Genomic DNA, 17019 nt, shown 5'->3' on the forward strand with positions numbered 1-17019 from the left:
GGGTGAAGAGAGACCTTATAGCCATCTACAACTACCTGAAAGGAGGCTGTAGCATGGAGGGTGTTGGTCTTTTCTCCCTAGTAACAAGAGATAGGACAAGAGGAAATGGCCTCAAGTTGTGCCAGGGGAGGTTTGGATTGGGTATTAGGAAAAATTTCTTCATAGAAAGAGTTATCAAGGACTGGAACAGGCTGCCTAGGGAAGTGGTTGAATCACCATCCCTGGAAGTGTTTAAAAGATGTGTAGATGAGGTTCTTAGGGACAGGGTTTAGTGGCAGTGCTAGGTTAATGGTTGGACTCGATGATCTTGAGGGTCTCTTCCAACCCAAATGATTCTATGATTCTATGGCTTCAGCAATATTTTTGATGGGCCAGACCATCTTTTCTTACCCATCTGGCTGCACAGTCACATGCTTGTTAGTGGCTGCGTATGGTCAAACATTAGCTTCACCTAAAGGACTAATTACACAAGGGCAACGGCATGTGACAAAAGGCACACAACTCAGTCACAGTGTGCAAATATTCCCATCAGGGATAGAACCAGGCCCAGGTACCCTCCAGATTTGAAGGAGAGGTGAGTACCTATGGTAAGTGGCCTCAAGAGCAAGGAACCTGCCCAGGTCGGTGGCAGCAGGGAGAAAGTATGGGATTATCTCTTGTGGGTTTTGCAGATTTCAAATAAACGCACCAGCAGGCCGGCAGTATAGGAGCTGAGAGTCGAGATTCCTTTTTCCTAAGAATCTTTGAAAATTGAGGTAGAGGGAGAAATCTTTTCATTTAACAGCAAAAAGCTATAAATATCCCAGATTTCCTGCAGCAGAATAGGGGAAATTCCACTGGAGCAGAAGGGAAAGTGGTTAGAAATTGTTTTGTTTAAAAAACATAAGAAATGTGCTTGCCTTAGGAAAGTGAGGTTCCCCCGGGACTCCCATGTCCCCAGCTTAACTGCAGGGATGCCCACACCGAGTCTCCAGCTGTCTGTTTCCTGCACCACCATGCAACCAAGCATCTGTAGCCCACAGCACACCGAGCACCATGGGTGTCACTGAAGAACAATTTCCTTAAAACCAGAACACTTTTAGTAACAAAATTGCCCAGCCATCTCTACCTTTGCTTCAAAACTCTTCTCCCAGAACCGGACAGAAGATTCAGTGGATTTTCTCACACTTCCTTCTATGTTCCACTTTGTGACTTCAATTCAAACTCCCCCCGAATTAACCATATTTTGTATCTTGAACTTAACATCAACCTTAGATTATTTTTCACTTATTTTCTTTGTAATCCAGCTCTTCTCCACCACAAGGACCTGGGGGCAGGATATTATCCTCATTAGGGATGCATTCAAATCCTTAAAGTTAAGTTATTTTGCATGTTCTTTCTCATTAAAATTCATGAGACAACAACCTGTTGTATGTATTTTCTGTTTTAAATATCATCAAGTTTTATGATGTACGTTCTTTCTTTATTTCTGTTTCTTAGAAGTATAGAAGCACTCCTGCAAACCAAGTCTGGGAGTTCAAAACAAAAGTTATTTTAATGAGCAGATTTCATTTTCATAAAAATCTGCCAAAATAAGCTTAAAAATTGGCAAAAAATCTTTCCAGCTGTCTCACTGCCTGAAGCTAATTATAGAATTAAGTATTGTTGTCTGCACAGCACACAAGCGATTTTCTATGACGCTTCAAGCTGTTCCCATCTAGAAACACGAAAACATTTTGAGGTAGCGACTGATTGACACAAACCAGATGTGCCTGGGGAGCCTTAAGAAAAGTCTGAGCTAGACTTCTTATACATCCTCATTGCATGTGAATCACATCTCCATGCACATGTATAAACAAAGAGCAACTTTCATGTGACTTTTCTGTGAAATCTGAAATAAGTTTTAGCCGAAATGAATGAAAAATTAAAGAAAGGAGTTACACAGATACGTTCTTATGAAAAAGGGTAGCAGTTCAAGACTTCAGCTCCACTTGCAATTCAGGAATCCTTGGTGAGCCTTTGTTTTCTTGCTGTGGGGTTTTTGATCATTCAGGGTTTGGTTTTTTTTTGACAAGAATTTCCATCAAAACTTTAATCATTAGGTGTCATTTTCTCTCAGAAAGCTGACTTTCTTTTACAGAATGCTACGAACACCATTATTCTCATTTCATATTGTGGAATCTGGGGCAAAGAAGTTACCTGCAAGGTCACTGAATTAGTCAGAGATAATACTAACAGGGTTAACCCACCTCAGAGTTAACCTAATAACTGATATTTTTGCAGATTAAAAACAAATTGTGCAAGTAAGATACCCATTTTGTTTCCACTACCTTTGCAGTTTTCCCGTTATAATGACTTGTCTCTGAACAAGAACTGGGGAAAGAGGCTTTAAAACCAAGGCTTTAATGGTTTACATCTAAACAGCAGTGAGCAGGTTGTGCCCTGCTCCCCTGATGGTCTCTCATGCAAATACTGTCAACCCTGGGAGAGTTCAGTTCCAAAGGCAAGACAGTTGTCACTTCTGAACATCAGTCAATTTCTGATCGGCCAGTCCACTGTCATACAGTAGGAAATGCTCATCTCTTCTTGATTCAGATTTAATAGTCCCAAAAACCTGTCCTGTGCCTTTCCAGCTCCCAGGCAACCCAAAGCTGGTTAGCATGTTCTCACTACCCCAAGAATTTGTCAGCTAGTGCTTCATGCAAACTGCAAACGTCCATGCTCACTTTACAGCTGATGTGCAAAGCAGCAGCATCCCACAGAAAGATCCAGCACAGAAGTTGTCAGTGCCTGAGCCACACTCACTGTGGTTTCCACTGAAAGCCCAGAGCAGCAAGAACACTCCTCTGTGCATCAGAGTCAGGGCTCACTGACAGGGCTCACTCAGCTGCTACTCATCGGCTGCTCAGAAGCGCTGAGGGTGCCCAGCCAGCAACAGCACTTGGGTCTCTGCAGGGAGGAGGTAGGGTATAAAGCATTTGCCTGCTGCTGCGTCTAAATTATTACTGATACTGTTCTTCTGACTGATGATTTAGCACAACAGTCATATAGACAACCCCTCTCATATGACGCATTTTAGTTCTTTGAAGATGCAATAATTGTTAGGAGCAGAGAGGTGGCATATGGCTAAGTCTCAAGTGTGGTGACAACATCAACTCTGATGAAGAATTGTGTGTCTCCCTTTGAAGCACTTAATTTTTTTCTTTACAAAATACAGCCAGATTGTTCTCCCAAAGAAAGCAGAGAGTGCCAACTGAAAACACTGCAGATCGGTGGAGGATAGAGAATATTTTCCTCTCTGAACTCTCCTCTTGTCACCTCTTGCTTTAAACAACTGAGAAGTTTGCTGCCTCAAATCCAAGTACCTCAGACTGAAAGCCTATAAAATGAACACAACAGTTGGAGTAGCAGTAATGCAACATTTCAGGAAGTAAGCTCAAAACCTATTTTTTACCATCAAATCTCATTTACTTGTTTAAGCATTATGTATTCATGAGAATAAATGTGAAAACAAAGCTTTCCTACAAGGACAAAGCTGTAGACATATTGTACCATTCATGATGAAATGCATTATACATATGCAAAGACACAAATAAATGCATATGTCTGTGTGTGTCTAAATAATCAGAAACATTGCTGTCCTGATTTTTATATATATGTATATATATCTATATCTATGTATATAGATAGATAGATAGATACAGATATAATCTTTAACAAGAGTTGACTTACTTAGAAATGAGAAGAACTGCTAGACCCTCAGGACTGGTAAATTTAATGCTCAGGTGATAAGGAAACAAGATCTAATTAACTCACTCTTTGAGAAAACAATACCCTAAATATTACCCAAAAATGTGGAATTAAGTAAAGTTAATGAGTAGAAATAAGTGAAATGTTAATAATAAGATCTCTGTTACACTTTTCAAAATCAGACATTAATCCCAGAAAAATAATCATCAAGTTAATGAAAATCCTAACACACTTGCTCCAACAAGTCTTCAAAATCAAGGAAAACCTATTCATAGTTTATATAGACACAGTATCTTTCAATTTACATAAAATAAACTAATGTTAAGCTTTCAGAAACACTACTGCACCTTTAAATACATCGCAATACAATGACTTCCTATCTTAGCTAGAGTACAGAGAGCTTTTTCTTAGAGTCAGGCTGCTTGTCTGACCCATCTGATGTAAAGCATCACCTAAAGAAAGAGCACAGCTTAATAAGGAACTCACAGCCAACACCAACACACATGTCATGTCCTGCAGACGAAGAAGGTTCACTGCTCCAGTCACATTTTAGGCATCACATCTGGAGATCACAATTGTGGGATCATTCATTGTTATTTTACTTTCTACTTGGCATGTCTTAAAACTAATGAAACCCTTAATGTACTTATAATACTTGCAGTCCATCACAGTAGTTCAGGGATTTAATTATCAATTACTTTAGAGTCATTTTTATGAGTATTAGTATTATACACGGGCCAAAACCACTCAGCTTATCAGTGCTGCTTAAGCAGACTGCTACATTATGAATGGCATGGCAAAGGGGAATAAAATCCTCATTATGAGGTACTGCTTCTGTCCTCGATATCGTGCCATGGCGATTTCGGTTTAAAAGCCTCTGTGGTACCTCGCACTTCGTTATGGGATGGCAACTGGTTACATCCTTCTGCTTCCATTACCCCAGGGCAGGACTGAAATCACTAGGATTAGAAACTGGATTAAAAGCTCAGGATGGAGCTGCAAGACATGCTGATTAGCAATCTTGAAGGCAGGATGGTATCAGTGAGAGAAAAACACCTCCTAGTCCCCAGCTGCTTTTGCCACAGTCAGCCAAACCCTCACACCCCACAACACATGTGAGCAAGAGGCTCACCAGCACCCCTTCCAGTATGCTGACCATACAGGCTCATGCATTTCATCTGCTTGTATTTGTAAATATTACTCTATCAAAGCTATGTTTAATCCTGTTTCTCAAATATTTCATCAAAACCAGTCATGCAGATTAAAGTTTAATACCACAACTAACTGCCAAATTAAGGGAAAGTGGTTGACAAAAAGCTGAAAATGGTGGCAGGCACCTTAAAACAATTGGCTAGATGGTGCCTGACCCTGCTCTGAGCTCCACACCAGCTCTGGCATGCCAGGGGTTGCCATCCCATCCAGCCCCTTTGTGGGGGGACCCCGCTCTGGTCTGTGTTTGTGCACTGGCATGGACGCAGCTGCAGGAAACTGCTGCCCTTCCACTCCTATGCCAATCTAGTCCTGACTGCTGTCATTTGAGCCTCTTCCATGAGCATCCTTCTTAAAATATATCATTAAGGAATAAAAGATTAGTATGCTGACTTAGGAAGTCATATATTACTGACAGAAAGATTAAGTCATTAGAGGTATACAAGGAAAAAGGCTTTGGACAATGCAAAGGTGATTATAAGCCAATCTTGAATGGATAATTGGGAAATAAAATGCCAAAAATAAAAGAATGTAAAGTAACTAATAGAGGTATCAGGAATACATGGAAGATCAATAAGGGGAGGCATTGAATCAACAGATAACAATGGGAAGTACTTTGCAACAGAATACGATGTCACAGAGAAATGAAACATGTTCTTGATCTCGCAAGGAAAATGGAAGGTGAGATGCCAGAAGTGAAAACAATATATCCCGGGGTGGACAGTGAAAAACTAGAGAAATTAGCAACCTTCCCAGAACAAGTCTTGGGTAGTTTAAAATCAATAAAAACAGTCAGAGCCCAAAGACCAAATCAGGCAATCTTCGGGATCCCGCAAGAGATGGCAGACAGATTATTGTACTACCATGAGTTATCTTTAACAGCATCTTTGAAACAGCAAGGTATCAATAGACTCAAGAGAAACGAACAAAATAACAGTTGTAGAAAGGAAAATATGGAGAGCTATGAATTAAGTTTGACCTCCAAAGCAGGAAAGGTCCAAGAAATAATCAGTGATAAGATCAAAAAACCCCAACTTCTGAGAAACTGGAAAACTTTAGGAAACAGAAACTTCAGTGGAATAGGAATTGCACTAACAGATAGTGCAATTTCCCCATGTATTGTTCTCTTTCACTGGCATTTTTAAAATCAGTGTTAAAGGCAATTAATAAGACTGAAGGCTCATACTGTTTACAATTGGAATGTCACAAGATATAGAAAGACAGTAAGTTAATACACAAAACACAAGTTCTCACAAAATAAAATGGATAAAAATGACTAAGGAAAAGTAATGTCTGTAGTCACCAATGATGCAGGATAATTAAGCTGGATGAATAAAAATCAAGGCAACATTTATTTTTGAGGATCAGAAAAGACAGTGGATTGTTAATAAATCCTGTTCATATATTCCTCTCATATCTATCTCCCAGGCTGGCTCCTGTTACTCAATGGCTTACCCTACTCATATCCTGAACTTGCAGGCTCTTGCAGTTTCATCAAATGGAAAATATGATCCAATTGCTCTCTGCACCTGTATTCCCATGTTCAATGCTGACTGAACTCAACTTACAGGGCTCAAATGGTATTTACTGCTCAGTGTGCAATCTTGCAGTTTCTCGGAAGTCACACACAGCTCATCTTGGTCCGCTTCTGCCATGACATCAATGTAGACAAACTCCAGATGCAGGGTCAGATAGTAAATGATGGTGGCAAGAGGCACTGTGTTACAAAGAACCTTGATTTTCTGATAAGCCCCAAATCCTGGTAACCTATTTTACTGACTGGTACTGTTCTCTCAGGGTAAGTCAAGACACTCTGGCCCATTTTCATTCTTCTCATAAATATTTTTAGCAGCTTAGTATGGAGAAATAGACACTTGGGAAAGAGAGCAATAGTTTTCAGATACCTGCAAAGAGGAGAAAACCCCACGTCCACTCCAGACAGAAGAGAAAGTAAATTTCAAAAAAGAGGATTAAACAAAACAGTAGGGAAAACTTAACTTGAAAGCAGGTAGTGCATGGAAACAGCCTGCTTCCAGAGGCTGCAGGAGCTCAGACTGAAGGTTTTTATAAGTAGTTTTTCATGAGCAGTTTACATAAACATCTATCAGAAGGAAACTTGTTCTGGGGCAAGAGGAGGGACCATGTCACTACTTAACTTTATCCCTTATGACCATTCTTAAAAATCTCTGCAGACTTGTAGATTGTTAAACAGCTACTGTGTTTCACTCTGGCAATGACTGATTTTCAGTTGTCTCTGAACTTGCTGCTGTTTAAATGTACATTGTGAAAACCTCCAAGCTTTTCCAGGCCACCAAGGAGTGTCCTGTAGAAGTAACTATTATCTCTTGTCTTGTGGCACTGGACACTTCTCCTTTCAACTCTTGTCTTGCTTTTCCCTCCCCTGTAATTCTGCCCAGGGTCATGCTCAGCTGGGCAGTAGCTGGGAAGAAAAAGGCATTAGAAATGATGTCTCCAAAGAGGTGTGTACCAGGGCTTCAGAGAATCAAGATCTCTGCTGGCACATCTGAACACTGCTTAGGCTTTCAGAGCACAACAAGGTGGGGAACATCATATTCAGATTGAACAACGGGGTCTTCATGGTGGAAGAATATGTCCCATTATCTTCTGCAGGACAAAAGCAAAGATTTTGCAGGCATTTACAAGGAGGTGGAAGATAAAAAAGAATGCAATGAGAATTATTACTGAAATTGATTCTCCTTCTTTGGCAATGACCTGTCAAGCAACCTTAATGCAAGTCCCAGACTCCCTAGTCAGCCTTGCCCCAGGGTAAACAGACACACCTCAAAGAGTGCTGCTCGAGCTTTGTAGTATCAGGTCAAGATGCTGCTCATTTTGTGGTAATTCTGTTTGAAAAAAAAAATCTTATTGGTGACTACAGTTAAAGGGAAGGAAAGAAAGTTCATACTTTACCTGAAGCATCAGGATGATAGAGGCTGGGAGCACTCGTTATTTCTCCTTGCTGATGGAGACAGCTACCTGAGGATCTTTGACTTGCAATGAGAATCCTGCTCTTCGCAGATGGTAACCTCGACACTGCACCCAGTCCTAACTGTGGCTTCAGTATCATGGCAGATCGATAAAAACTTGGCGGGACCTCATAGTGAGTATATGGTGGAGGGCAAAATTCATCTTTTGTAGGCCTTTCCCCCACCTACAGAGAAATCATTAATACAGATATTATGCAATAAATTAATAAATCCAGAAAACATAAAGCTCTAAATTGCTTATAAAGGCTGATGTTGCCTCCTTGTAAATATGGGCTTCTGAGCACTACAAACTGATGATCACTTTCAAAAAGTGATGTTCTTACCATATAAATAGCTCTCCACAAACATATATGTTACAGTCTCAATACACAATTAAACACAAATAAAGAATTGTTTTATTTCCCAAAAGCAAATAGACGAATGGAAGACCTTCAATTAGTGAAATCAAAGTTACTGTTAAGTGTCCTAAAAGGTGATGTTAGTAACAGACATACACAGAATCACAGAATGTCAGGGACTGGAAGGGACCTCAAAAGGTCATCTAGTCCAATCTCCCTGCCAGAGCAGGAACACCCAGATGAGGTTACACAGGAAGGCATCCAGGCGGGTTTTGAATGTCTCCAGAGTAGGAGACTCCACAACCCCCCCGGGCAGCCTGTTCCAGTGCTCTGTTACCCTCACTGAGAAGTTTCTTCTCAAATTTAAGTGGAACCTCTTGTGTTCCAGTTTGAACCCGTTACTCCTTGTCCTACCGTTGGTTGTCACCGAGAGGAGCCTGGCTCCATCCTCGTGACACTCACCCTTTATATATGTGTAAACATTAATAAGGTCACCCCTCAGTCTCCTCTTCTCCAAGCTAAAGAGACCCAGCTCCCTCAGCCTTTCCTCATAAGGGAGATGCTCCATTCCCTTAATCATCTTTGTTGCCCTACGCTGGACTCTCTCCAGCAGTTCCCTGTCCTTCTGGAACTGAGGGGCCCAGAACTGGACACAATATTCCAGGTGTGGTCTCACCAGGGCAGAGTAGAGGGGAAGGAGAACCTCTCTCGACCTACTAACCACCCCCCTTGTAATACACCCCAGGATGCCATTGGCCTTCCTGGCCACAAGGGCACAGTGCTGGCTCATGGTCATCCTGCTGTCCACCAGGACCCCCAGGTCCCTTTCCCCTATGCTGCTCTCTAATAGGTCACTCCTCAACTTATACTGGAATTTGGGATTGTTCCTACTCAGATTCAATACTCTACAATTTCCCTTGTTATATTTCATTTAATTTTTCCCCACCCAGCTCTCCAGCCTGTCCAGGTCTCGCTGGATGGCAGCACAGCCTTCTGGCATGTCAGCCACTCCTCCCAGCTTGGTGTCATCAGTAAACTGATGTACACTCTATTCCCTCGTCCAAATCACTGATGAATACATTGAATGATACAGGCCCCCAGTACTGACCCCTGAGGCACTCCACGAGGTACAGGCCTCCAACTAGACTCTGCCCCACTGACCACAACTCTCTGGCTTCTTTTCCTCAGCCAGTTCACAGTCCACCTCACTACCCGACCATCCAGACTGCACTCCCTCAACTCCCTCCCTACACCAAGAGAGTGTATAAGTTGAATTTTTATTATAAGTTATTTGAAATATCCTTACTGCGATACAATTTTGGAGGAAGCTGGTTTTAACTTAGATAGTTAAAAATAAAGCTGAAGGTATTTTAAGTTCATTTTGACACAGAAATGATATTGTCAAATCAGTTGTGTGAGAAAAAACTCCCTACATGTTCTTACTGTAAAATGTTCATTGTGATCTGTGCCTTTGAAGCTTCTGAAAAGAGACCTGGTTGTGTAGATGAGCACATTTCTGCACAAGACATTTTCAGGGGCCTGTTGAATATTCCAAATCAGAGCTATAAAACCCAGCTGCCCGTTTGAATTGGTGAAAACAAACAAACACAAAAAAAAAATAAAAATCAAAAAACAAACAAAAAAAACCCCAACAAATCCAACCAACCAAAGTAAAAAAAGAGCAGATGTGAAACATTTGCTGTTCATCACAAATGGATGCTGGTTTGCTAAAATCCCTGACAAATCCCTCAGTATTTCAATGGGTGTATACTGTGAGGACAGCACAGTAAGTCCCAAGCTGGAAATATTTCCAGCAAACTGGCTGTTACGGGGGAACTTGCAATTAGGGAATGACTTGGTTCACCAATTCAGCCCTTGCATCTTTCAACACTCAAGCTGGGCTCTGACTCCCACCTCGCTGTGCTGCTCTAGGACTCAGGACAAAGGCACAGAGCAACGTCAGTAGCTTCCACCTCTCTCATTTGCAAAGAATCCTTTGCTCTCTGGGGTAGAATCCAACTTCTTTACCATTTTTGTATAAAATGTAAAAACATCATCATCTAGAAAGGACCCATGAATATTTTTTCAATGCATCCCATTTAGGCCAGAGGAAAAAAAAAAAGGCTCAGGAAATAGGAATTCTGAACCAAATTTGTTTAAAAATTAATCATAAAACTGCCATAGGCTACCTAGGAAGAAATGTAACTGTCAATTAATTAACTCTGCTGTAAGTTATGATGCGTATAATATGCCAAATCAATTTCTATTTAGCAGTTATAAGCATTTAGAATATGCACTTCAACATTGACTATAAAAGCTTTGATCCTAGTTGCTTCAAGAGCTTCCATCCTAATTTAGCAAATCTTTAATATGCTAAAAGAGACAAGATTGGCCTTAAATGATTAAATATAGAATCTCTGAGGCCTTTGCACGGGAACTAGGAGAGCAGAAGTAACAAACACTGAGCATTATATTTTTGTGCTATATTTTTTCCTTTGTTTGCAGTCCTGTTTCCTACCATTAGATCATCCAGTTCCCTTTTTTATTATACTCCTATGACCTATTTCTACAAGTTTGGTTGCAGGTTTTTACTGTATAGATGATTCTCTAGATTTGTACTGCAGAAGATGGTTAGCTTCTTATTTTAAACTTCTGGATATGAGATTGTTTTCCTGGAAAAGATTCAGTTATATTTTCTCTCCCTGGTGAATTTATTCCGATCAGATTTCACTATATACACACATTCACAAGCATAAAAACTCCATCTTCTTCCAAGCTGAGAGAAGTGAGAGGCTTTAGAACAGAATCATTTTCGTTGGAAAACATCCTTAAAATCATCAAGTCCAGCCATAATTTACCCCAATATCTCTCAAGAAATACGTTACTTTTTTGAAGATCCTGATTAGCATCCTGTACTAGATTTTTCTATGAATGACTTTTAAAGAAAAGATCTGTTGCTGCCTGTCAACTGAAAGGAAGCTCAGCTCAGAGTTTTATTGTGTGTGGCTGTCTGCTCATTCCCCACTCACCCCATTTGATGAACTTGTTATAAAGAGCTGGAAAGTCTGAAGCAAATACTTGGAGCATACATGAATTTCCATAGGTTGGTTAATCCCGAGCAGAGCTGGCAGCACAGCAGCAGGTAAGGATGCCCAACGCTTTCCTGTGTATTACTTAGTTTATATCATCATCAAACATTAACACCTCAAGCAAGAATTTTCTCACCAAGTGCCTGCTTCAGGCAACTATTTGGGAAAAGAGTCATCAAAATCAGTTCAGGCAGTTCAGATAATGGGACACAAAATAAAGGGACAGAGCTGGAAACTGAAGGTAGAGGGGAAAGGGCAGTGAGCACTGTCCTTTCTGTGTTTGGGATGACATGGTGTTTTCTGGAAAACTATAATCCATGATCACTTCAGTAGGTTGTCTATTAACGTGCCATAAGGGCCAATCTAAAGTCAGACATGATATCCTAATTCGGGTGTTTGCTGACTTCTGATTGTCAACACTGTCACCCAATTTATTTCAATGCTATTCCTTTGATAAATGCTGTATGCAGAATGAGGCAGGCATTAAAATAGCCTCAGTAACACCACAAGACACACAGAAAAAAAAAAAAAAGCAACAAATATTTTTTTAAAGACTGGTTAAAATTAAATACACTAGTGTTATCTTCAGTATTTATATAAAAAAGCCTGGTTGTTGAGCTACCACATGTCTCAAAGCAGATGCAAGGGAGCATCACAGAACTGAATGTAGCTCCCTCTTCCCTGTTCTTTCTTCACCTTCCAAGCAAGGTCCATCTTCCTCCACTCTGCTCACCTCCCAGCAGGGATTTCAGGGAACCAGGGCTCCTGTCCAGCTTATCAAAGTGGAAACACAATGTAACATCAGGAGCCAGAACTGGACAGAGGGACTTAAATCACCCTTTGACGCTAGGGAAGGCTTTCCAGGGAAAGAAGATTTCATCTTTGAGGTGCAGATCAATATAATACATGGAATTAAAATATTTTCCTGTGTGATATGTATAATCTAACGAAAGCTCTGATAGTCCCTGGGTTTCAGTACAGCTAAACAGAAAGGAATTAGTTTAGACCTCTAGCACTCTGTCTGCAAAAACCTGCCAAATTTCCCATTAAGGAGGAAAAGTCCTTTGTGGGCAAATCACATTCATTTCCCAAAGCTCTTCTTGGGGAAAAAAAAAATCCTTTTATGGATAAATTAAAACATGTCCTTTCCTTTCTAAACATTCCTGTTTATACTACTAGCAGGTGACTGGTTTGGTGGGAAACACTGGACGAACACAGTGACAACTTCCAGCCACAGATCAGACATTGCAACAGGGTCAGTGCCAGAAACAGTTAAGTCAGTTTATTTCTAATGGTCACACATTGCCTTGATTTAGAATTTATTTCTTATTTGAGGTTTGAGAACTAACTTCTAGCAGCAACAAGTAAGCAAATGATCACCACCTGGCATACAAAAGAGGCTGTGAAAGATGCCTCCTTACCTCCTGCAGAAACTTCTCGCTCATCGGACCAAAGTGATGGCCCGGGGGCCTAATTCCTGACACCACCAGCCCAGAACTGAAGAGCCTTGGCTTCTGAAGGTCAGGTTTAAATTTGTCGTAGAGGACATTGGGGGGCTTCGCCTCCCCTCCGTTGGATGTCTTCTGTTCTGTAGAGATGGGCATGCCACACGCAGGGGTACTGAAGGGCAGCCCTGCTGGCGCAAACGAAGGGTCAAGCTGCTCTATTGAACGAGGGTTTCTTCTAATGTATGTGATGATTTTAGGTCTCACGGGTTTGGGCCTGGGTATGGCAGGTTTCATCTCGATGCTTTCTTCCAGCTTTTCACTGCAGTCACTGTCCACATCCACCTTATCTGTGAGGGAGCCCTTGGAGTGGACCAGGATAGGTTTTGGGATGGCACTGCTGCAGGCAGTCTTGATAGGCACTTTAGGGGATATGTTTAACAACTGTGTACTGTCAATGGGAGGTAGGACTGAAGAGGGTGACAGTTTTTCAACATGAAGTGCATAAAGGTCCTTCAAATTACTGTTCGACAGCACAGGCTGACTATTAACATCCAGCATTGCCACCGGGCGCACAGGGGTTGGGACACATAAAAATGCATCAGCTTTTGCCGAAACCTTACAGCTTTCTGGTGCTTCATCTGGAGAAAGTTTCTGTGCATTAGCTGTCTTTTTACTAGGAGCTGAAAGGTTCGAGGTTTCCACATCACTGTCATGGTTGTCAGGTGGTTGGTTTGTCACTGTCTCTGCACTGCACGCTCCATGTTGATTCAAAAGATCAGAAGCAGGTACAGTAGGATCTTCAGTACTTCCTTTGACTAGCATCAGTTTGTTCTCATTAACTTTCAAAGGTTTGCTGTCAGGTAGATTAATGTTATGTATAAGAGATATCTGCTCACCAACTGCTTCAGCACAACCTGCATCAACCTCATGTAAATTTTCATTTTTTCTAGGTGTCACTTTGCCACTGGATTTACTACTGCAGGTGAGTGGGAATATTGTTTCCACTTCTTTGTCAGGAAAGTATTCCTCATCAACCTGACTAGCTGCCCTGTTGTTACTGTCATTGCTTCCTCTCCCTTCCTCACTGATGGTGACATTATCACTTAGCAATTTGTCATCAGGATAGGTTACCACCTGGCTTGGCAATGGATCCTCTACTTTATTACAGATGTCTTGAAAATGAGATGCTTGAGGTTTTGATGTGTCAGACCCAGAGCCTTTCTGCTCCTGCATTGCTGTATTTTCATCTTTTTGACATCCCAGCAACTCTACCAGCATAATTCTCTCAATCTTCTGTTGACACGTATTTTTAGATTGTAGAGATAGTGCAGTCTTAAGCTCCAGTTTTCTGCTTTTATCACCCTGACCTAATTGTGCTTCTGATTTACTAGGAATCTCACTGGGCTTAACAGCTGACTGTTGAGAATTAGAAGTATGTAGTGTGCTTTCAATGTTAACATTTGGTACGTTTTCTAGTTTATTTATTTTCTTGTTCCCTGAGGTAGCTGGTTTGGAATAAAATACAATATTTTCCTCTGAGGTATTGTCAAGTGGATGAAATACCATCCCAATAAAATGATCTGTGGATGTTTTTTGTGATTTCTCTGTATTTCCTATCAAATGGTGTGACCTGTCAATGGAGTCCAATGATGCAGAAAGCAGACGTTTACAGGACACACGGCCAACGCAGTCTTTTGTGAATGACTCAGACTGAGGAGAGAATTTACTTGGTCTTCCCAAAGAAAGCCTTTTTATCTTCTCCATCTCCACATTCCTGGACATTTTACCCTTAGAAAAGTTCTGGGTGAAGTCAACATCACCTTTGGAAATAACCTCCAGGTTGGCATCATTTGTGCTACTTTTTAAATTGGACAGACTTTGTCCTCGGCTAATCCTGATATGCCTCGATATATCCTTAGCTTCGCTGGTCCTACAATCTTTCCCCATTTCCCTGCTTGTGGTGGAGGGCAGCTTACTTTCCTGTACACGGCTGTGACAGGTCCGCGAATCTTTGAAGGTCAGAAGTTTACTCAGATGAGTAACTTTCTCTGATCCTCCAGGGTGTATATTCCCACTCTCATCTGTCAAATCAGGTTTCTTAACATCCCCTTCAGTGGTTCCAACTTTTGCCACAATTTGGTTGGCATTGGTATCCCCCACACTCACTATGTTTTCATTATTATTTTTTATTTCGCTGCAGTTGTCCTGAAGCTGGGCATAACATGACTTGTTTGGGATTAAGGGAGCACTCATTTTGAAGCTTCAGGTGACTGCCTTTTTGGCAGTCCTAATTAATGAGAAAGGCTTATTGTTTCAAGTTAACTACTACGCATTCTTTGTCTATACATTTAAATTATAAACTGATCAGCAGAAAATTCCTTGTCAGAAAGCCTGGAGTCTCTTGTCAGAGTCACATTTTTGTGCTGCTCAGGTGTCTTTTGTGCAGCCTCTGGATCTAGGAAATCTTTATGATGTGCAGTAGAGAAGTTCAACAAAAGCAGAACAGATCTGCCAAGTTCTGTCTGAACGGGAGCCAGTTAATCCAGTCAGCCTATGAGGAAAAACAAAAAAAATAGACAACATTACTCTGATGTCAGGAATCACGCTAACTAAACCAAAGTTAAAATCAGCAAGACTTCCAGGTACACCTGAGGTTACAACACTTACAAACATGTTAGAACCTGTTTCAATCACAGCTTTGCTCCCAGCAAAGATCCCTAGTGTGGCACAGATATCTGACACAGTTAAAACTGTCCTGGTTAGAAGAGTGGTTGCTGCTGTTTTTAAGCCACATAGATTTACAACTGGCAATAGAGGCATAAATACCTAGGTGAGAATAGGACCCCACACTGAATATCTAAGCACTTTCTTATGGCTATAGCAGTGTCTTTATTATACCAGGAGTGTCTACTGATGCATTTAATGCAGCACTGTATAGACAAACTGTAAGTAATAAAATTCCAGCTCCATTAGGGGACATTTCTGTGTTTCCTTGCCTTGTACAAATCACTGGCATACTTGTGCTGACACCCCATCCCCTTTGACATTTCTCAGTCAGATCTATCAGTGCCAAGAGAGCAAAAACTGTGGCTGGAGGCCTGCAAAGAAAAACTGTTTTTCTGAGACAGCTACATATGTGTATGTTCAAATATAGAAGATTATACACCAGCCCAATCCAGGGCAGCTCCGTTGGGCTCCCTACCACCTGTGGCTTTGGGAGCCAGATTTTGTCCTCTGTCTGAGACATTTCATGTACCCTGTTATGTTCATATGCTTCATAATAAAGAAATATTGACACTGGAAACTGGAACATGCTCCACCGTTCCCAGAAGGTAGAATTCAAAGCACCTGCAATGCTCCCAGCTGTTCTGGGTTTCTAATCAAGGGTTCACAGGGGCACTAATTAGAAGTGCTGATTAAGTCCACTGCTCTGTCTACAGCATCTGTGTGCAAGTCTGGGATTGTGTTTCTAACACCCACTATGAGCAGGTCCTCCAAGCCTTCGCATTCAGTTCAGCTCTGCTCACAAAATCTGGCTCTGAGCTCAGTCCAGTTTCTTTATACGGTGCACACACATGTTGTTTGAGTCTGGATTCAGTCTCCTGGCATAGTTCCAGCTCTTCAGTAAACAATAACTAATTCAATTAATTCATGAAACAGAACACAGTATTAAGAATTTCACTTCAACACCACAGAACTGTGTTAATAAAGATCTCATGTGCAAAGCATTGTAAAGCAAGACTTCTAAACTAATTCTGTGTTCTGTTCTTATTCCCAGAGAAAAAAGAATTTAATACTTATTAAATTAAATACATGCATTATGGAGTGTTTTGGTCCACTTCTTGTTGTTCTTTTTTTTTTTCCCCCAAAGAAATGACAATACCAGAATTTACATATTCAACCTGAAAGGTAAACTCTAAATGTTCTTCACAGGGTAAAGCATGTCTGTTATTTGTTTGTTTAGCTAGGAAGGGGCATTAATGGGTGCCAGAGGGAGCCGAGGCTGGTCAGCTCATGTTTCTCCCTCAGCTGGCAAAAGGTAACACTCTGTGGTACCAAAAGTGAGTGCCGTGAAAATGATCAGAGGCTGGAAGAACTCTCCTATGAAGAAAGGCAAATTTAATAGAATGTGCAGTGAGGAAAGCTTTGGGGAGCTGAGAAAAAGATGGAGGGAACTCATCCTCATCCAATGGCCCAA

At 41.1% G+C, this 17019-nt stretch overlaps 1 protein-coding gene across 1 annotated transcript in view; it reads right to left on the reverse strand.

Moving 5' to 3' along the window:
* Nucleotides 1-17019, reverse strand: part of MTUS2 (microtubule associated scaffold protein 2) — a 319109-nt gene that overhangs the window by 171093 nt on the left and 130997 nt on the right. Inside the window, exons 4-5 of the mRNA XM_082074597.1 lie at nucleotides 12795-15372; nucleotides 7870-8110 (exon numbers count right to left, since the gene is read on the reverse strand). Of these exons, the coding sequence (XP_081930723.1) occupies nucleotides 7870-8110; nucleotides 12795-15074 (2521 nt within the window). The 5' untranslated portion in view covers nucleotides 15075-15372. The remainder of the gene's footprint in view (nucleotides 1-7869; nucleotides 8111-12794; nucleotides 15373-17019) is intronic.

The sequence above is a fragment of the Streptopelia decaocto genome (genome assembly GCF_964273445.1).
Source record: "Streptopelia decaocto genome assembly, chromosome: 1".
NCBI lineage: Eukaryota > Metazoa > Chordata > Aves > Columbiformes > Columbidae > Streptopelia > Streptopelia decaocto.